The sequence below is a fragment of the Leptodactylus fuscus genome, chromosome 5 (assembly GCF_031893055.1).
Source record: "Leptodactylus fuscus isolate aLepFus1 chromosome 5, aLepFus1.hap2, whole genome shotgun sequence".
Classification (NCBI taxonomy): domain Eukaryota; kingdom Metazoa; phylum Chordata; class Amphibia; order Anura; family Leptodactylidae; genus Leptodactylus; species Leptodactylus fuscus.
In genome coordinates, this window is record NC_134269.1 from 80,419,539 (window position 1) to 80,441,276 (window position 21,738).

Here is a 21,738-nt window from a genome sequence, read left to right on the forward strand (position 1 = left end):
ATGGGTCATTCTAAAGAGCATTGCTGCAACAAGTCAGCTTGGAAAATTTCTTCTTGAAAATAGAAATATTTAGAAACCACAGCAATTCCACCACAAGGTGGCAGACCACAAAGTTACAGAGCAGGGTCGATGATTAAGTTTCCAATTTGTGGAACAGGTCGGCAAAGGCCGATTTTGTTCCACCATGACCATGCCCTAGTACAGAAAGAAGAGCCAAGGTTGTTCTTCAAAATGCTACTATTTATTCTTCGGTACAATGTACTGGGAAGTGGTAAAAGATTCACAATGAGGAATTTAAATAAATTTAAAAATTAATAAATATTATATATATTTATTCTTTTTTTTTACTGCCATGTTTTTACGGGTTTTGTTTTTACGGCTTCCACTCTGGAACTCTGCAGTAAAAATGCTACGTTAGCTTTATTCTCAGGGTCGATATCATCACGGTGATACAAATTTAGCAGTGTTTATATGATTGCAGTGGAATAATCTCCCTTCAATGATCCAACACCAATAATAAGACATCCATGATGTTACAAGCAGGTCCATACTTACTTTATATTATTCTTGAGAACTTTCTGACAGCTAAAACACTTGAATGTGTTATGAGTTTTCTCTTCTTGCTCTATAAGTTGAAAATCTCCAGCATATCTTCCATAATAAAAATCGCTAACTAGCATGATTAACTTTCCTTTTTCATTGTCTTCCATTGTGTTTAGTGGTTTGGAGGCATCAGGATTTGTTACTCCACGGAAAAAATTCTGCATTTTCTCTGGACAGCAATACTGTAATATAAAAAGGAATTAGAGATTTAAATGGTAACCGAATTATTGATGGAACTTACAATCCATGCAGAATCTTCATTGGAACATTGCTTGATGTTGATTTCTGACCCTTCAAAACTGTTCATTTATACTTTTATCTGGGGATAATCGCTCCATTCTACTTGTACCTTGATCAGTAGTTTACTAAAAGGAACGGGGTGGGTATATAGTGTGTACCTCTGGCCTCAAGCAATTGTCTGTGTATTATATATTGTCATGCTATGGCACTATCTGGAAAGGTCTTATGTGTATACAAAATAATGCCTGGGGTCCTACATGAGTTAATCTTTCACAAGCACCTCTCTCCTCTTATCCACATTCTCAAAAATTAACTAATTTACATATATTTTTACAGACCTGATAAAAATGTCTCACTGTGTCCAGTGAAGAGACCAGTCAGCCTGCACTGAGCTGTGAGATCACTGACTTTGTATACCCCTCCTTAGCACCAAGGACATATATTGCCTTCTAACCACTAGTGAACAGCAGATTTAAAAGACAGGAGCACCCTAGTGGCAGGACTTTCTAAACTATTTTATGATGAAAAACATTTTAACAAAAAGTGATTTGCAATTACGTTCAGGATGGGATATCCTATAAAATGAGTTGTCCGAAAAGACCATTTAAAGGGATTCTATCATTAGAATCCCGTTTTAAGCTAAACCCACATTGGAATAGACCTAAGAAAGGCTATTCTTCTCCTATCTTTAGATGTTTTCTCCGCACTGCCGTTCCTTAGATATCCCAGTTTTCATCCATAGTTTTCTTGCAGCACTGGGGGCTCAAACGGCACTGGGGGCATCCCAAGTGCTGCAAAAAACTATCCAGCACCAGCTTCTTCTTATATGCCTCTTCCGCCTCTTCTTCCTTGTCCCATCACGCCGTCTTCAAAAAGCTCCGACCGTGCATGTCCTTCGTCGTTTTCCTGTGGTTGAACAGGAGAGAAGAGGCAGAGGTGCAGAACGAGAAGAAGGCGGTGCTGGATAGTTTTCTCGCAGCAGATAGCTTTCTCACAGCACTGGGGACGGTTACCAGCTCTCAACAGCACTGGGGGCTTCCCCAATGCTGTTCAGCGCTGGAGACAGTCCCCAGTGCTGCGACAAAGCTAATAAGCATATGGACGAAAAACGGGAAAGAATAGCCTTTCTTAAGGCTATTCCAGCATGGGTTTAGTTTAAAACAGGATTCTAATGATAGAATCTTTTTAAGGGATCGGAAATTACTTTTGAATATATATATATATATATATATATATATATATATATATATATATATATATATATATATATATATATACATACATACATACACTGTATAGTCATACACACATACATACACACACAGTTAACTTTAAAAAAAATAGAAAATTAGGTACATAAAACAAATTTTACATTGTTCTCCAGGAAACTGAATTTTAAATGACTTCAATGCATATTCAGATTATACTGTATTATGGCTGTAACAGTGCAAATAGATAGAATTCAAGATGCTTACAAATCATCAGCGGCATTTCCTACTTTTGGTAACTAGATTTCTTCCTGTGATTATATCTTGATTCAGAGAGAACAGTCCATATATTTTTCATTATTATATTTGAAAAGGTATACTGGGACTATAATATTCCTGGTCCATCTTTAGGCCATTAATATCAGATTGTAAAGGTCCTACTTCTGGCACCCATCTGCTTCTTTGTATTTTCAGGCATAGTGCTATACTATTAGTAGTGGCTGCATTGTAGCTCATTGCCTTTCAAGTGAACAGGACTATGATGAAATACCCAGGCACAGCCACTCCTGAACAGGGCTGTAGAGTCAAGGACAGTTATGGGGAATAAAAAAATAAAAAAAAAAAGTTACCAAATCCAACCTCAAAATAAAACAATTAAATAAATTATAAAATGGTTGATAATATCTGAGTGTGTTGTTCGGATTCTTTCTCAAAGGCATTGAACCTTCAGTTTGTGTATCTGTTCCTCTCTTGCGTTATCACGATCACGGCTTTTTCTGGAAGGAGAGGAGTTGCTCCTGTCAGCCATGTATGGATAGTGAAGCTGAGTCAGAAACAGGAAGTTAAAAAACAGAAGAGTCAGAATCGAAGTCAGTGGTTTGGCTTATAGACTCCACACCCTTGCTGCTCAGTTGAGACTGAGCTGCGACATCTCATACAGCCCCTACCAAAAGTTAAGTTAGACCCTTACTTATCTGATATTGATGGCCTATTGTAAGGAGGACCCATAGGACCACTCAGGGCGTAGTTTTTGTGTTAAATGTTGCCTCACCTAGGCTTCCAGAAATATAACAGAGCAAAAACTTTCACACGCACACATAGACGTAAAGATTGGTAAAATATCAGCAGAGTCATCTCATCATTAAATTAAGAAATGTTAGTCTATTCTGTCAGCCATAGCTGCCGTTGTGAAAAAAAACATATGAATACTTCTAGTTTTATAGATGTAGACACAAATTAAACACAAAAAAAAAAGAAAAAAAAGAAATAAAAATCTAGAAACAGTGTTTGCAATTTACCATGAAGTGAATTTTAAAGTCAGTTCTGCTGGTGGCTGTGCTGCCACAATTTGTTCAACATTTGATAAATTTGGTACAACCCTTGATAAATTAGGGACATCTGTAAGTGTAACATTTCCGCCGGGAAATGGTAAGCCACTTTCTATGCCAACACCTTACTGGAGGGAGATACTACAGGCAGCTAGACGGAATAACCTCTTTCACTTTCTCACCTAATTTTCAAAAGTGAAGTGAGTAGTGTGAAAATGCAAAATGCTAAATGTGTGGATCTTGAAAAATCCACCACATCTTTATAAAAAAAAATAAACTAAAAAATAATATTCAACTAATAAGCCAGTTTCTGATGATACATTCCCTCAACAGTCTTTAAGCGGCTGCATACTAAGCCATAGAGTGGAGACAGCCAACCTAGAACATGTTCAAAGCAAAAAGTAAATATTTACTGTATGAATCAGCAATGTTTTTCCCATTCTCAAGGAAGTACAGGTTGTACCCCCAAAGAAGAATTGGGGGGGTGGGGGATGAGGTCACGTTGTCTAAACAATTACATTTAACATCTAAATTCCCATACTTCATACTGGATATGCTTAGGCGCATCCAATTTAATTCATTACATTTTGTTTTATGTTCTTTGATTCTGTGAAAGAACAGTAGCATTTCTTTCGTGAAGAGGGTTGAGATAATATAATTAAACAGAGATTATGCAAATTCTAATTAAGTTTGTTTTACACAATGGTTTTAGATTTGGTTGACGAATAACATAAGTGGCTAATATGATCAAGTCTTTCTATAAGCTGGCCTTTGAGCTGATTTAAAGTCGGTCTATACATATTAAGTGTTTTGAAGGTTTCTTTGAGATTATATCAATAATAATTACAAATGATTGCAGCTCACATGCAGTAATTAGTTCAGTGTGCATGGACACATTGATGGGTTCATATTTATTTTTTTATTGCAATATGAGACAGACATGCACTATATGGGCACAAGATTTTAGATACTTCTTAATGTGGAGACCTGGTGTTTTACACATTGCATACAGAAACATAAAATAAATACACATTTCCAAAAACAATCAATCAACCATTGTTACAATATGGGTTAAAGCGTTCAGATCAGTGATTGTGGCACTGTCGTGGGATGCCATTTTTACCGCAAATCAGTTAATTAAATAGCTAATCTGCCTGCAACAACACTAATTGTAGCAATATTAACCCCTTCCCGCTGAAGGCATTTTTTGTTTTTCATTTTTGACACCCTACCACTTTATTTTTCCATTCACAGAGCCATATTAGGGCTTAATGTTTGCAGGAAAAATTGTTCGTTAGAATGGTACCATTTATTATTCTGCACAACGTACTGGGAAGCTGAAACAAAATTCAGAAGGGGTGAAATAGGAGAAAAAATGCATTTGTGCGACTTTCTTACAGGCTTAGTTTTACGACATTCAATATGCAGCCAAAGTGACTTCTCTTTTAACCCCTTAACAAAAATCCAAAACTTTGCAAAAAAAACAAAACATTTTTTTTTAAGCAGCCATATTCTGACATTTTTGTTTGTGTATGCCAGGTGTACTTGTTGGTTATACCATTTTAGGGAACAGCCATTGCTTTGATCATTTTTTGTTCATATAGCAGACTATAGTAGAAGTAACGCTGAGAGATGCCAGGGATCCTTTAATAGGTTCTTGGTTGTCATGGCAACAGATCGGCAGCCCCAGATCTCATTCTGGGTGCCAGTGATCCTCCCCAAAATGGCGTCTTGGTCAGTTTTGACCTGCAATCAGCATGGGCAATGATTGTTGGCATTAGCGCCAGTCTTTGCTGTATAATACAGCAAGGACCTGGCAGATATGGCAGCCACCATATTACAATACTCAAAATTCACCAAGAGAAACAAGGGAAAAAAATCTAAAAAACGTGCAAGAGTTCACATAAAGGAGACAGTTTGTTAATAAAGTATTTTCTTAAACGTAATTGTGCCAGAAAATTAAAAGCTGTTTGAAGGTTTGGTTTTTATTGAAAGTGAAATTTCGAATTAAAGAAAGAATCTTTATGTCTTCCTGCATATGTGATTTTATATACTGCTAGAAAGCAGTGCCCGGGGCCGTGTTCCTCGCAGCTTAGTGTCATTGCTGGAACGCCCCCTATGACAGTACAAGGTTAAGTAAATCTAGACTATCAGGAACGCCCTTCTGAAGTGGGGGGATACCGGTGCCGAAACTAACGGAACCGATATCTCCAGCCCCAGGTCACATAACAGGAAAGCCGAAAGTGCACTGAATTCAGCACACTAATGGCTTTCTAGCGGTATATAAAACCGCATATGCATGAGAGGTCCTCTTTTAGCTCTAAATCCCCAACATTACCTTTTGTTTATGAAAAACTCGCTACAAATACATGATAATTGCGGACTGAATGCTTGCCAGCACAAAATGTATTACCGTCATATGTTTCTTCATAGGTTCCAAAAGGTTGAAGTGAATGTTGCACTTAGGACATGCCCGAGGAAATGGAGTTCCATTTTTTGTTGGGGTTGTAACTGCATTCGTACCTAGATTTATGAAAAAGACAAGAGTACTATTAACCATTGTTTTCCTAAACAACAAGATCAGAAAAAGAACATCTTAAAATACCTTTATTCGCAGCATTCTGTGATAGAGTAGCTGAAGACATTGGGTTGGATGTTGTAGTACATGCTGCAGCTGGCCTATTATCTACTATATTTTCATTGGTTTTGGGCTTTTTTGGAGAATCATCAGTCAAATCAACAGGAGAAGGTCGTTTTTCCATTAATGCATTTTCATTTCGTCCAATGTTTGCTTTTAAAAGAAAAAAAATTATTTTTATTTTTTTTAGATTATACACAATAAAAAACCTCATTCTCTCGTTCTAGAAATGAACTCTCCCAGCATACAGGGTGTAAACGCCAAAAACATTGTCAGTCCCAATTAAATCTGCCTAGTGTAAAGCAGAAACTACTAAACTGGGAAGAGACAGGAGAAGGAGGACTGGAAAATAAAGATTTTATATCATCCATATTTCTTGGGCTGCACTGTGATCAGAGATCACAACTTACAGGATAATAATTATCCATGATGCAGTGATTCACTTATTCCAAGACTACTGTCCTGAACTGTAATCATAATGGGACAGCAGCCCCTTGGAGAGAACGATTCACAGCGTGACTGCAAAATACTATACTTTTCAGAACAAAAACTGCCTGTGTGCAGGGGCTCCCATATATGCACACATACATACCATACCTCCCAACCGTCCCGATTTCCGCGGGACATTCACGATTTCGGTGACGTGTCCCGCGGTCCCGGTTGGACGGAGGTATGTCCCGATTTCAACTCAGATCTGTGTTGAACACATACGCGGCTAAAGCAAGGAGCTGTCACAGTTCAGCGCCTTGCTTCGCCGCTGTACGCCGGCTACTGGCTGTGTAGATGCGATGTGATGACGTCACATCGCGTCTACAACTGTGTGCGAGAGAGAGAGAGGCGCGGAGAGAGCGGCGGGGGAGCAAGGAGAAGGTAAGTGTAATGTGTACACTCAGGTGGAATGTGAAACTGGGGGCAGATGAAGGAGAGGACGGCATGACACTGGGGGCAGAGATGTGGAGACCTGAATCTGGGGGCAGAGATGGGGGGGTGGACAACATGAATCTGGGGGCAGAGATGGAGAGGACATGAATCTGGGGGCAGAAATGAAGGGACATGAATCTGGGGGCAGAGACGGACGGGACATGAATCTGGGGGCAGAGACGGAGGGGACATGAATCTGGGGGCAGAGATGGAGGGGACATGAATCTGGGGGCAGAGATGGAGGGGACATGAATCTGGGGGCAGAGATGGAGGGGACATGAATCTGGGGGCAGAGATGGGGGGTCATGAAACTGGGGCAGAGATGGAGGGGGGACATGAAACTGGGGGCAGATGAAGGGTGTATATGAAACTGGGGGAGAGATAGAGGGGGGGACATAATTTACGGGTGACTGTAGGAGGATTATACTGTGTGCAGGCACATGAAAAATTAATGAGAATGGGCGGAGTCAACACAAAAGTAGGTGGGACTAAATTTGCCGAAGCGCGCTACGCGCGCCGCACATTTTGTCCCTCTTTCGGTTTTTCAAAAGTTGGGAGGTATGTACATACTAATACACACACATAATACATATGTACATCAAAGACGCCACCCATTCAGGAAGCAAAGAGAGAAACTGCATTTGTGGTTGTCCCACAATGCCAAGAAATACCATCATTTACCCATTGTGGGGGTCTGACATAGCTTCTGAGAGCAGCTCCTTTAAAATTTTCCCTGCAACATTTGCTCAATTGGCCATCTGCTGTGCAGGAGACAACAGCACAGACCTAGTCACCTAGTTCTAGTTATGGACAAGTATCCATGGAGTCAGACTACCACTAATCATAATGGTATGGCATATACTGTATTCACAGTATGCCCTAACATTATTAGATGGGAAGGCATTTAAAGAGGACCTTTCACTACCTCCAACAAGTCCATCTCTTTGCAAGTGTTATGTTAAGATCTTTTTCCTTTATCAATTCTGTCTAGTTATTGCTGCCCCTATTATACATCAGAGATAATATGAGCGCAAAATTGGGCAGAATTTGATTTGAAGTTTTAAATGTCATTGGATACCTGTTGTATTTTGCATAAATAAAGTTTGTTGTGAATTCTGGGAATGTAGTAGTAAAGGCTGCTGAAGTCCTGGAACTAGGTTGTTGATGTTCTGTGTCATCGATGGGACTGGAGGAGTAGGTCTATGAATAAAAGTGGGAGCTGTCCGTGCTGGGGCTGAAACGGGGCGGAACTGGGGTAAAGGTTGCAGTGGTCGTACTATTGGAGAAGAACTTCCTGTAACAACATAATGTACTGAGTTTACCACAAGCCACTTTAGACAGTCATAAGAAATGTTTGATGAACATCATTTCCATCTTTTAGACTGCTAACCAGTTTTTTTTTTTACAACTTTGATTGTGCAAGTAAGCTTACATCTGCATATTAACTTATTTTTTTTAAAACAATTTTCTTATTGTATGTTCTAAAAAAAATATCCCAATAAATCTTTGCTTACATAATAAAACACATAACCATGACCATCATGTGTTAATCTTTAGGAAGCCTTGAACTGCTTGTTATTTTAAGGCACAAGATCTGCCTGCCATCACAGGCTAATCCACGTCATATATAAAACTCATCATAGGCTTTCTAAGGCTGGGTTCACACTACCGTTGAATTCTGTTATGAAGGGGTCTGTTAAAAATAAAAATGACACCTACCATAACAGATATTAACGGACAATAACTCATGTTAATGTATCCATTTTTTTAACTGATCCATTTAATGGATCAATTAAAACAAAAACAAAAAAAAACAACAACAAAAACAACAACACACTAGCATCAATTAGTATCAGGGCGGGTTCACACCTCCACCCGGTCTCTGCTTTGTAGGTTTCCGTCTTCTACCCAAGAAACCCTGACAGAGGACAGAAACCTGGTAAGCAGTGTCCGCCTGTGAGCATCTTCTGGTCTCCACAGCAGTGGTCTCCACCGTTTTTTTTTTTTTTTTTTAACTGGACACAAAGTCCTGCATGTCCAACTTTGTGTCCGGTAATAAAACAAAACGGTTTCGCTGTGGAGACCAGAAGACTCTCACGCCAGACACTTTGCAAACCCATTCAAATGAATGGGTTTGAAAAGTGACTTCCGGTTTCCGTCTCCTGTCCAGTTTCTCAAGCAGAAGACGGAAACCTGAAAGCGGAGACCGGGTGCAGGTGTGAGTCTGCCCTTAGTGTTCATTTTTATACTGTCCGTTTTTTTTCTTTTGTTTCTGCTTTCTGAGCATGCGCAAAGAAAAAAAAAAAAAATTAACACAAAATAATGGGAAGTAACAAATGGCTATCAGTTACTGTCCGTTATAAATCCGTTGCTCATAGACTTCAACATTAAAAAAATAAAATAATGGACACTTGTCGTCCATTTTTTCTAACAGACACAAAAGTCCTGCATGTAGGATTTTTTGTCCACTGGAAAAAAAATGGACTTTTGACAGATTGGGCAAAAACGGACACAATATAAAATCCCATTGAAATGAATGGAAATTTTAACAGATTTCTGACGGTTCAGCTAGTGTCTGTTGCTAAAATCTTGAAACGGACAATAGCTACGGACACTGCTGACAGTCACCAATGGTAGTGTGAAAGCCCTCATAACTCTGTTGTGGTCCACTCCGTTAGGTTGCCATCATGATAGACTACCGTATTTGGTAAAGATAAAAGGGAAACCTTATCAAAACAGATCTATCAAACCCATTATGCATTCTGTAAAAACAAACCCATTAAATGACCAAGGCCTTATTAACATTTTGTTTCAACAAGACAGGAAAATATTGTCACCAAATAGACTAGACTTGTTACTATCCTTGTCCTAAAGTCACAAGTCGCTCGCTGTACTATACAGAACAATTGTAATGTGAAACGCTGAAATTTTTAACAAAACAAAAGTTATACATTTTTCTTCATTTTAAATGCCCTGGCACAATTGTAAAAAATGCCCACACAAGTGTACATAGCACTTATGATCTGATCTCAGTACTCAAGAAAGGCATGCAAACTGCCTTACAAACATTAAGGTCAATTTTGGACTCTAAACATGTCAAAAGGGAATCATGGAACTTATAGCATTATCAAAATAAAAAAAAAAAATATATATATATATATATATATATATATATATATATATAATGTGTGTGTAAAAAAACAAAAAAAAAACAATGAGAATTAATACACACCTGCTGATGTAAACGTTTGCACATTTTGGTATTGTGTTAATGCGGTGCTCGGTCGCATTGCATACATTACATTAGAGTTATTAGAAGAAACCTGGGGAGTGCTCATGATGTAACCCTGAGGGAAAATTGTAAATGCAAAGATAAAAATAACAGAAAAAAAAATAAAAAATATTCACACTCAAATACATATTTATACTACATCTTTCTATTATATATATTTATCAATCACATCTATCCTTTCAAAAGACCCTGACTGATCTCTATGTTACACATATGCTAGCACTATGCCATATAACATTATATTGTACTTCTGTAAGTCAGATTGCAAAAATGTATTTTTAGAAATTTATCTTCCTAAATGGAGGAGACCATGTTCACTGGAATGCCCCATTTAAGACTTTTCTGCAAATTGCCACCTTTAATTATAAAGCAAAGACATTAAGTCTGTTTTTAAATTAAAACTTACAATTTAGTAACAGAATGTCTTAGAATTTTAGATAATCTGGTCATTTGTAGATGAGAAATTGAAGGACTAACATAACTATGGTATATTTACATATTAGTTGCTTGTAATATGGCAGAACTGTTGGCGTCTACATCTTTGATTGCATTTACAATTTAAAATATCATATATTTGTCATTTACCTGATTTAGTATTACTGGTTGTGCAGTAATGGTGGCAACAGGTCGAAGAGCTGGCTGAGACACTGAAAGAATTGTAGGATTCCGACAGACTGGAAGAGGGTTGGGAACAAATGTCTGAGGTCTACAAGCAGCTTGCATGACTGGATTTACTCTGGGTGGCTGCTGTGCTGGCATGCATCCAGTTGTAGGTCTCCTCATTGGTTCTTGCATGCTAACCGGTGTTGACAGTGGTTTAACAATGGCAGAACTACTTACTGGTCTGGTAACTGGTTGGTACATAGGTGTGACTGGTTGATTTACAGTGTGTGTGGCAGCAGGGGGCTTGTAGTGGTTATTTGACATCTGAAATGTATTGTTTCCTAAAGAATAATGAATAAACTGGTAAATAATTAAACACTTCATATGTTTCTAACATTTTAAATTGAAATAGTATCTACATTACCTCTGTTAGATACTCCATTCTCATTCCGTGCAAATGGACCACGTTGGCCTCCAGTTGCCTTGTCTGTTAAAGTGAATAACATTCAAGTAAATATTTTTGCACTAAAGATAACCATCACTAATATCCTATATCTGTATATTTTGCAATGTTTGCTAGGTTAAGAGTATCATTCCTTTAAGTGCTGCCAAGTATCTTGGGTATGACTTTATTTAGGGGGCCAGTATTACCGTATTTTTCGGACTATAAGACGCACTTTTTTCCCCCAAAATTTTTTGGGAAAAGAAGGGTGCGTCTTATAGTCTGAAGGTGGCGCCTGGCATCCGCTGTAATAGAGAGGCGGAAGCCGGCAAGTGATAGACGCCATTACAGGTGCCGGGGCCTGAGACATCGCTGCGCTCCTCTGCCATGCATGAAGCCAGCAGCGGCAGGGGCTCCTCCGTGCCCCCGCCGCTGGCTTCATGCAGGGCAGGGCAGCGATGTCTCAGGCCCCGGCGTCTATCCCTCCCCGGCATCCGCCTCTCTAGTACAGCGGATGCCGGGTCAGTATCCGTGGCCCCTTCTCCCCCGGGGCCGGTCCCCACCGGCCCCGTACCTGTAAAGTTGCAGGCCGGCTCCTGCGCGGCGATATCGCAGGAGCCGACCTGTTCGGGTGACAGCCGGGAGCCTAATGAGGCTCCCCGGCCTGTCACGGCTATATTAGTATTGCGGCTGGTCTCTATGACCAGCCGTAATACTAATACACAGAATGTCCCATAGACGGCAATACAGTTGTATTGCCGTCTATGGGACTTGCGATCAAGTGACCGCAGGTTCAAGCCCCCGGGGGGGAATAAAATAGTAAAAAAAAAAAAAAAGCTTTAAAAATATGAAATAAATAAAAGTTCTAAATCACCTCCTGTTTTTTTTTCAATACAAGGTGATCTAAGCAATAGATATCCCCCAAAATGGTATAACTAAAAATTACAGCTGGCCCCGCAAAAAAAACGCTCTATGCATCCCCGTACAGCTGCAGGGTCACCTGTCAATGTGGCCTTGCAGCTGTTGCAAAACTACAACTCCCATATATTAAATATTTTTCCAGTTTTTGCTTCAAAATTTTTTTCCCCTATTTTCCTCCTCTAAAACCTAGGTGCGTCTTATAGTCCGAAAAATACGGTATTTATATCAAGGATATGCAATGAAGTGTCATATTTCAGACCAGGTCCTACACCCATCTCTAGAAGTGAAACAGGACACCAGTTATCGATATAGGTAAATGTCCCATAGGGAGTGCCAACATCTATTAGACATTTATGACAAATTGCTTAAACCTGGAGCCCTGTAACCTATTAACAACGCTGCCCCACTTCAAACCCCTCTCTATTTGCCAAGATGTTCGCTTTCTTTCTGTCAGACTCAAGCCATCTTGTACTACAAGAAAGATCATTCATTCGAATGACTGCCATTAATACCACATTTTTCCTGCAGTGGCCCAACACAATCCAGTGTGTAGAATTATTTTTATTAAAACAAATCTGCCTATGGAGAGGAGATGGACCGTCAGCTCACAATGAGATCAGATTATAGCTGCCAATAGCATTCTACAAAGAGGGATGGTGCAGCATCAGTATAAAGAGGGCGATCCAGAGAGACACACAAACTCCTACAGCTAACAGTACATTTTCTACCACTATTGCTTTATTAACATCAGTACTGTTCAGTACTTCTCTACAGCGTCCTTCATGCTGCTTCTAAATAAAAAAAAAAAAGAAAGGGAGCAGAATCTACTGTTTTTGGCCAAAAACCACTGTAGTATTGCAAAGATAAACCCTTTTCGCGTATATTTTGACGGATACACAAATCAGCCTTGTAAGTGAACCAAGGAAGGGTCCTATTTGGAAGATTTCCCTAAAGACAGTCATAATGCAGACGTCTTATAGTCCCAAAAATACGGTATATAGAATATGGGCTATTTAATTATATAGGAAAAGTCTAGCTATGCCTCAGATTCCATGGACATTGTACAACTGCAACTTTTCTCCCATTCTTCCTTATTTTTTTGCCAGCTTCCCTGTACATTATATAGAATATTAAATGGTACCATGAGGATGAACAATTTGTCCTACAGACATTAAGCCCTCATATGGCTCTGTGAACGAAAAAGTTATGGGGCTTGGAAGACAAGGAGTCAAAAATGAAAATCAAAAACCACCTACAGCGGGAAGGGGTAAAGGATACATCATTAATACGATTTCATCGTCTGTTTGATACCCAGGACCCCCTCTCATCAGCTAACTTAAGAGGACTGGAGCCCTTTTCTTTTGCGGATGATGTCATGTTCAATGGTCACATGGTACAGCAGCAGCTCAGTCCCATTCAAATGAATGAAGGAGAGTTGAAATACAAAGCACAGCCTCAACGCAATGTAAAGCACTGTGCCTGGTATTCTGTGAAGAGACAACAGGGCTACCCCCAATGCTGCAGGGTCCAGGGTATGAGAAAACCACTGATCACATATAGAGAACTTAGCCCAAGTCCTGGAAGACCCTTTTCAAAGCAGCTGTCCAGTTAGAAGTTTATAGGGATTTTATCATTGAAAAAAGTTTCCAAACTAAAAACATGTAGGAATAGTCTTTATAAAGGCTATTCTTCTCTTACCTTTATTTTGCTGGTCCCCCTGCTGTTTTCAAATTATTAATCTTTACGCTAATTATGCTCAGAGAGCACAGGCATTCCTCCCTGTGCTCAGAGCACAGCGTCGTCATCGCTCCCAGTGCCTCTGTCTTTTCTTCCTGATGCCTCGTTGCGTTTCTCCTCTTTTTCACTACATCAGCTGCTGATAAATGTTCTTTGGGAATTGGCATGTGCAGTCGGCTCTGCCACTTGGGTTCGCAGTGAAGAGAGGGAGAATCACAATGGAGGCATCAGGAAGAGAACATAGAGGTGGCGCTGGGAGCTATGAAGACGATGTGCTCTGAGGATGGGGAACGCCCCCTGTGCTCTCTGAGTATAATTAGCATAAAGAATAAAAGATTAATAATTTGAAAACGGTGGCGAGGACCACCAAGGTAAAGGTTAAAGATAAATAGCCTTTATAAAAGGATATTCCTAAGTGCTTTGAGTTTAAAAATGTTTTTTTAATGATCGAATCCCTTTAACAATAATATGCATCTAGATGGGAAGATTTACCTGCTTATTTTTCTCAAATCTTTCTGCTTGGATGCTTTTTAGCTCAGTTAATTATGAAAAATTACAAAAAACCACCAGGTAAGCAAGTTTAAGCAAAAATAGAAAGAGGTTTTATTACATAAAATCCACATATAACAATACAACATATAACATACAAAATATATAGAAAAAATGGAGGGGGCAACTGAGTTACCCAATAAATAGGAGTGAGAATGGGAAAGGTGAAAAGTATGCCCATAAAAGATGAATGGATATATTTAGCAGGATCATAGGCCCAAAAATATATATAGAGCAGTGGATATATAGCAAATGTAGCATAACAAGACTAAATATGTTGCTATAATAGCAGAAATGACATGCCACAATTGTAACCCTCCTACAGAGATATAGTAAATCTAGTAGGATCCCTTGACAAAGCCCTAGCGGGCGAAACGCGCGTCGGGTGTGGAGTGGTCTGGGACATTTGGCCTTGCGGCCTACACGGTCTGTATGCTAATACTATTGCAGTAATGTATCTTTTGCATCACTCATGGGCCTATATGTTTACTATATCTCTGTAGGAGGGTTACAATTGTGGCATGTCATTTCTGCTATTATAGCAACATATTTAGTCTTGTTATGCTACATTTGCTATATATCCACTGCTCTATATATATTTTTGGGCCTATGATCCTGCTAAATATATCCATTCATCTTTTATGGGCATACTTTCCACCTTTCCCATTCTCACTCCTATTTATTGGGTAACTCAGTTGCCCCCTCCATTTTTTCTATATATTTTGTATGTTATATGTTGTATTGTTATATGTGGATTTTATGTAATAAAATCTCTTTCTATTTTTGCTTAAACTTGCTTACCTGGTGGTTTTTTGTAATTTTTCACTTAACTACACCAGAGATTGTACCTATTCATGGTATATGTTTACTTAGTTACTCAGTTAATTATGGCAAAGCGGTTATCTGTGACTACAATTTAGCTACAGTGCCTTTAGGGAGTCCGAGGCACACCTTCTGCTTCATCAATGGTTCAAGTTCCTGTTTTCTCCTTTCTCCACTGCAGCTATCAGCTAGAACTCCCCAAACTGCTGTGGATAACCACAAGTCACAATCCAGGGGATCCTGTTTAACTCTAAAGTAATTTTGCTGTGTGAGTGTGGTCATACTCTTTAAACAGCCACTATTAAAGACATACAAGTGTTGTGGCATGAGTGGGTAACTTAAAGACTTCCGATCCTTGCTCGTGGATAACCACAATTAACGTGATGGACATATTTTAACATGATCACACAATGCAAAAAAATTCCAATTCTCTTATTACAAAGATCTTGGAAAAGTGCTCTTGTAATAATCACATGAATGCCCTCTTGATGCAATTAGTTCAATGCAAATCGGAGCAGGAGAACTGTCCTGCAGAATTTAATTCATGGGAAAACCCCTTTAAGCCATTTTGTTTCTTTTAGTACAAAACTGGCTGCAAAATGACTCATCAGCTACACTACATCAGCAAGTTTCAGGTAGCAGGGAAATGAATAAATGTTAGTTTTAGGTTCATTATCATTAGGGGAATGACATATATAGTGCAGGGACAGTAGAGGCAGGCTAAGGAGCTATTTCTGCAATACATCCTGGTCATAAACACTGTGTGCAGTAAACAGTGAACAGAATGGACTCTCCTTGTCAGTACTTAAGAGTGTTGCTTTAGTGAGAATATGTTTTCTACTAAAAGAAATGTTAAAAGGTGTTGTCGGAAACAATCAACCCGTGGGATAGCTGGAGAAGTGTCAAATAAAATTTAAAAAGCATAGTCACCACCACTTTGTTGTCTATGGCTATTCACCAGTCTCTCAGCAACAAGACACTAGCACATATGGGTTTTGTTTTTTTGTTTTTTACTTTAGGCCACCCCCACCCACTCCACATGTTGCTCCAATTCCTCGGCAACTCCTTAAGTATATTGCAAATGCTTTCCCCAATTACCCTCTACACAATACTAGCAAAGAAAAGAAGAGCAGTTACACTTTAAAGATGCTGATATTTTATTTTATACAGTATAAATTTGTATCATTTCATTTAAGGAACTTTCATAAATTTTATGTTGAAAGCCTATTCTCAGAATTGGTCAACAGCAACAAATGGTGGGGTTGGGCTCCTAGTTTCCCATTGCTCAGCAGCAGTGCCAGAAGTAACACTACAATTTTCACTATGCAGTGCATTGCCATCTCCAGCCCTGCTTTGGGTCTCTTCAAACAGCCTATCGGTAGAGATGCAGGGAGTTGGACCTACACCAATCTGATACCTATCACAAAAAAATGGTCATTAATACAGACGTTACAAAAATGCCTTTAACTTTCTCAGGTTAAAAATCTTTTTTTTTAACGCTTCCAGGTTTGATTGACCTGTCTCTTAACCCCCTACCTTTATTCAAACAGAGAAACTGATGGAACTCACTATATACCACTGCAAATAAGAAAAATACTCACTAGTCCTGTCAGGGGACGAATTCTAGCAGTATTTAAAGAGACATTTCAATACCTCCCAAAGCGCCAACTCTCTTCAGCCTTCAGTTGTCAGAACATCACTGGATCCAGCACATTTGGAATTTATCTACTTTCCACCGATCCTAATCATTCATTTCTGCTATTTTGAGCACAAATATCTTGTCAGGTTGGTCAGATATGGCCCACCTAACTGACAGCACAGAGCATAGTTACACTGTATCGAACCGAAATGTTGCTTAGGAGTGGTGGGGGCTAGAGGAGAAATTCCAACTGTGCCAAAATCAGTAGAGCGGTTGATGGAGGTCATGAATGGCCAACACTAAAACTAAAGACCCCACGTTGCGGAAACGCAGCATTTTTTTTTATTTTATTTGTTGCAGATTTTGCTGTGTTTTTTTTTTTTTTTATCCAAAGTCAAACCAAAGGAGTAGCTTGAAAAGGAATGGAAAATATAAAATCAAGCACTCAGGAGTGGATTTAACAGAAGCTCATAAAAACGCATCAAAAACAACAACAGGGAAGACTGAACTAAAACAAACTCACTTTAGAATAACAAAGTTGTGTATTGTATAAATCTATAAATAAACTACAGTGAAGAAAATATATAGACATGTACACACACACACACACACACACACACACATAAAACAACAGAGAACACAAACCAATGCAGTTCTTGACTGGAAAACTAAAGCAGCGTTCATACTGCCGCTGTTGTCAGCCCCAGGGTGTCTGTGGTAAACCCCGGGGAAATCGGACAGCAGACGGCTTGTGAGCGGTTGGCTTTAAAACCCAATCATTTGAATGGGTTTTCAAAGAGGACCTCCTGTGAGCGTTTTCAGCCTCTCTGCCTGGTGTCCGATTTTTTTCCACGAACGCAAAATCCTACATGGAGGACTTTGTGTCCGCGGAAAAAAAAAAAAACGGACACCAGGCGGAGAGGCTGAAAACGCTCACGGGCGATCATCTTTGAAAACTCAATCAAATGAATGGGCTTTAAAGCCGACTGCTCACAAGCTGTCTGCTGTCCGGTGTCCCCAGGGTTTACCACGAACACCCTGGGTCGGACAACAGCAGCAGTGTGAACGCCACTTAAGTATGAAGCAGTGATTTATGGTTCAGTACTTTTTCACATGTATTCACTAATGCACACCTGGTCTCCTTCTCTTCAAGCATCGATACATTTCCTTCTGAAAAACCTGTATAGATGGGCGCTTCTGTTGCTGTCCTCAGTTTTCCTTAGTGCTGTAGATACGGTGAGGTGCATGGAAGAATGATGAACAGGTGCACACAATTTAAAAGGAGCAATATTAAAGGGGTATGCTGAGCTGGAGTGTCTTTGATATTAATGGCCTATCATAGGTTAAGTTGCTACTAAATAATATGGACATGTGGACAGTGTTTACAGAATATTAGTCTTTTAGTAATTGTTTTAAGAGGTCTTCATTTTGTATGCTAGATATGTGAAGTCTTGACTTTAGTTTATGGACTACTAAACAAAGGCTTACTTCCATAGAAAAAGAAAAAAGTAGTGGCACTACTGCCTTTATAGCACAAAATCCAACTTTAGAAGTCTCACAGCATTAATGGAGAGGCATTCGTACTTGGATTTAAAGCCATTCCTGGCCCAGCCTTAATAAATATTCTTTTATGGTAAAGGCAATGTCTATATCTACTGAGGTACTTCATAGTGTCCTGTCTATCAGTCAAAGCCACCGGCTGCCTAATTTATGAAAAGGCACACACCTCCGTAGCAGAGAGTGCACCTGATATATGGGCACTGTATCTACAGTTCATAACTATACAGAATGTGGCCTCATCCATACCATGCACCCCTTCAGCAAAATAGCGAGGGCAGTGTAAAAGTAGAAAATAAGCAAAGTTTTATGCACAAAAGACATACAAGGCATGATAAATCTGCCCAAATCACAAATAAAATTAGCACAAGAAAATTGCCACTTTCATATATACAAAGCAATTAAGGAATTAATAATTTGCATATAATTGGTTAAATATTTTTTTTTTAATGCCAAACCTTCTTAAAGGGGTTTTCCCCACAAAAGACACTTGGCAAAACAAAGAGTGTCACACACAACAAGCCTTGCTCTCTTCTTTCACAAACGGACATGCATGGTGCAAATGGTAAATAAATGTGTCCCACGTGTTCATGGCAAATAAGACGCTGTGAAAGAGTAAATCAGATACATTGAAGACTGTGGGCAAACCTAACCTTTCTTACTGTTCTGCCACCCCATTGGGGGAGTATCTGGGGGTTAAGTAGTTACTGTTTAGCTCACTAGTTTGTATGTAAAACATCTAATGTATTTTATACTTAAAAGGGGTTTTCTACGCTGAAGGCCAATTGTCATACTGATGACCGATCCTTGTAATAGATTATTGATGTCAGATTAGTGAAGATCCAAGACTCAGACCCCACACTGACCAAGTTTTTCAGGCAGCCTCCAGCGTAGAATCTACACAGGAGATGGGGGTCAGACACCAAAGAATCCATCCACAGTATAGCAGCAGTCAATAAGATCAGCTTAGAGATAGGTTATCAACATCAAAATTGGCCCTCAACCCAGAGAACCCTTTTATTGGTAGACCTGACTTGCAGTCATACACATCCACAAAAATGAGTCCATATTTCCCATTAACTTCATAGAAAGCTGACAGTACACATCTTTGCCAAACTAATGTACATTCTGCTCTATGGCATTACGTAGATGTAGATGTAGATGAGCAGCCACACACAGCCTTAACACAAAACAATAATTAGCCTGATACGTAAATTTCTTTTACGAAGGCTACACTTATATTATACTTTGGATCAGTCAAGCTTTCAATGGTCAGCCCTTAACTGTACAATACAAAATATCCCACTTTTTTGTTCTAACAATTGAAAACAATACTTATTTTTTTGGAATATGAGAGAAAGAAGCCTTACTTGTAGGGGTTGCATTGGTTGTTTTTGAAACACTAATTTCTCGAACAAAAATGGGTTCATCATCATCTTCATCATCAATAACAATCGCTTTGGTTCTTTGCTGCCATGGTTCAAGCTCCTCTTCTTCACATTCCATTAACAACTCCGCCATTGTTTACTAATAAAGACATACCATGAAAGAGTTAATGGCTATAGTCAACAACTTGACAAAATTCAATATTACAATATTCAAGTGCAATATCTGTAGAAGACGACTGTTTTCTAGGCAAAGTTATGTATATTATACCAGAACTTGTGACAGTACAGTAGCAGCATGCTACAATATTTTTCACTTCAACACATTCCATTCTCTTTAGTATAGAGTTCCCCTGCAACATGTTTCAAAGTAGCAATCGCTCACAAACAGGGAATCCTGTACCGGATTCCCAGTTAGCGAGTGATTCGGGTGACAGCGTACGTGCCAGCAGAGAGGGCTCTGCATGCCCTCTCTGGCACGTGTGCCATAGGTTCGCAATCACGGATCTATGGGGTCTGCGTGGTTTCTTAGCTAACAGTTTTTTAATGCAATTGGTATTCCGTTCGGGAAAAGGTGGAGGGGGGTGTCACCAAGCAGACTCCCCAAACGGAATACCGAATGCAGATGTGAACCAGGTCTTAGCAAGACTAATCAATTGCTGTACTCATCTCAAAGTCTGGACAACTCCATTAACAGCAGGCTCACTATAGACACGTAGATTGCTGTTTATTTTTTCTTTGAAATCACAGATTGAGGACCTGGCCTTAAAATAGGTAGTCGGTATGAGATTGTAGGAATCCAACACCAATAAGTTGAGCTGCAGTAGCAATGCATGACTCCTAAACAGTTTACAGAGCCTCCTTCTTCCAAATCTGTATGCTATGCACCTGATCTTTTATAAATTATCCTAAAATGATGCCATCAATATGTAGTTTCAGACAACCTCTTTAAAGAGAACAAAAAATATTTTTAGATAGTACCTATTATAAATCACTAGTCAATGAGTGTCCATGTAGAAAATAATGCCTGGTGCCCGTAATAAGGTCCTTGGAAGAACCCCATGGTAACCAGTTGCAGCTCTTAACCGGGCACCAACCTGACAAGGTGGTGGAAAACACAATGCTTAAGGAAACTGGTGTAAGCGGCCATTTTTTTGTGGCTGCTTACACAGTAAGCTGGGGTAAGCAGTCACAAGAAAATGGCTGCGCGCATGCACAGTCAACTCTGCCCGAGTCCTGACGGCAGAGCAGACTGTGTATGCCTAGCAGTCTGAAGCCAGCACTGGAAGACGACGCAGGGAGAGGCCGTTCTAGGCGAAGATACAGGCGGCGCTGGAGAATTCTCTGCCCCCAGTGCTGTTTGAGTGCTGGGGACACCTTCAGTGCTGGGAGAGAACTCATTTGCATACAGAAGAAAACCGGGATTTCTACCGAACGGTGGTGCGGAGAAAACATCTAAGGTAGGAGAAGAATAGCCTTTCTTAAGGCTATTCCTACGTGTTAGGGAGAAAATAATTGAATTTTAATGATTGAATTCCTTTAAACAGGGACACAAGGTGAGGAAGAAGCTAAACTCCAAAGAACTTAAAGTACTGATATTGGAGAGTTTGGCCACTTTATTAAGAACATGATTGAGAAAATCAGTTTGACAAGAATTAGGGGCATAGAGGTTACATAGGATGACAGGCTTACCCTCTAGCTTACTGTGTAAGATGACATATGTCCCATGCGGGTCTAAAATAAGAGGGTTCATCCTCCAAGGGGCAGGATAAGGAGATCAGAACGGTCGTCCCAGCTTGTTTCTTAGTTTGGATTGCAGAATAAACAATGAGGCAGAGTATAATACATTTTAA

The 21,738-nt window shown here is 39.5% G+C and overlaps 1 protein-coding gene across 3 annotated transcripts in view; it reads right to left on the minus strand.

Moving 5' to 3' along the window:
• Positions 1 to 21,738, minus strand: part of ZNF280D (zinc finger protein 280D) — a 54,810-nt gene that overhangs the window by 21,250 nt on the left and 11,822 nt on the right. For 2 of the 3 annotated variants that reach the window (XM_075273491.1, XM_075273494.1), the window contains exons 2-9: positions 19,871 to 20,027; positions 11,258 to 11,320; positions 10,816 to 11,174; positions 10,171 to 10,285; positions 8,017 to 8,232; positions 5,985 to 6,170; positions 5,793 to 5,902; positions 556 to 785 (exon numbers count right to left, since the gene is read on the minus strand). In XM_075273491.1, the coding sequence (XP_075129592.1) occupies positions 556 to 785; positions 5,793 to 5,902; positions 5,985 to 6,170; positions 8,017 to 8,232; positions 10,171 to 10,285; positions 10,816 to 11,174; positions 11,258 to 11,320; positions 19,871 to 20,021 (1,430 nt within the window). In that variant the 5' untranslated portion in view covers positions 20,022 to 20,027. The remainder of the gene's footprint in view (positions 1 to 555; positions 786 to 5,792; positions 5,903 to 5,984; positions 6,171 to 8,016; positions 8,233 to 10,170; positions 10,286 to 10,815; positions 11,175 to 11,257; positions 11,321 to 19,870; positions 20,028 to 21,738) is intronic. The other variant, XM_075273493.1, reaches the window with a different exon arrangement.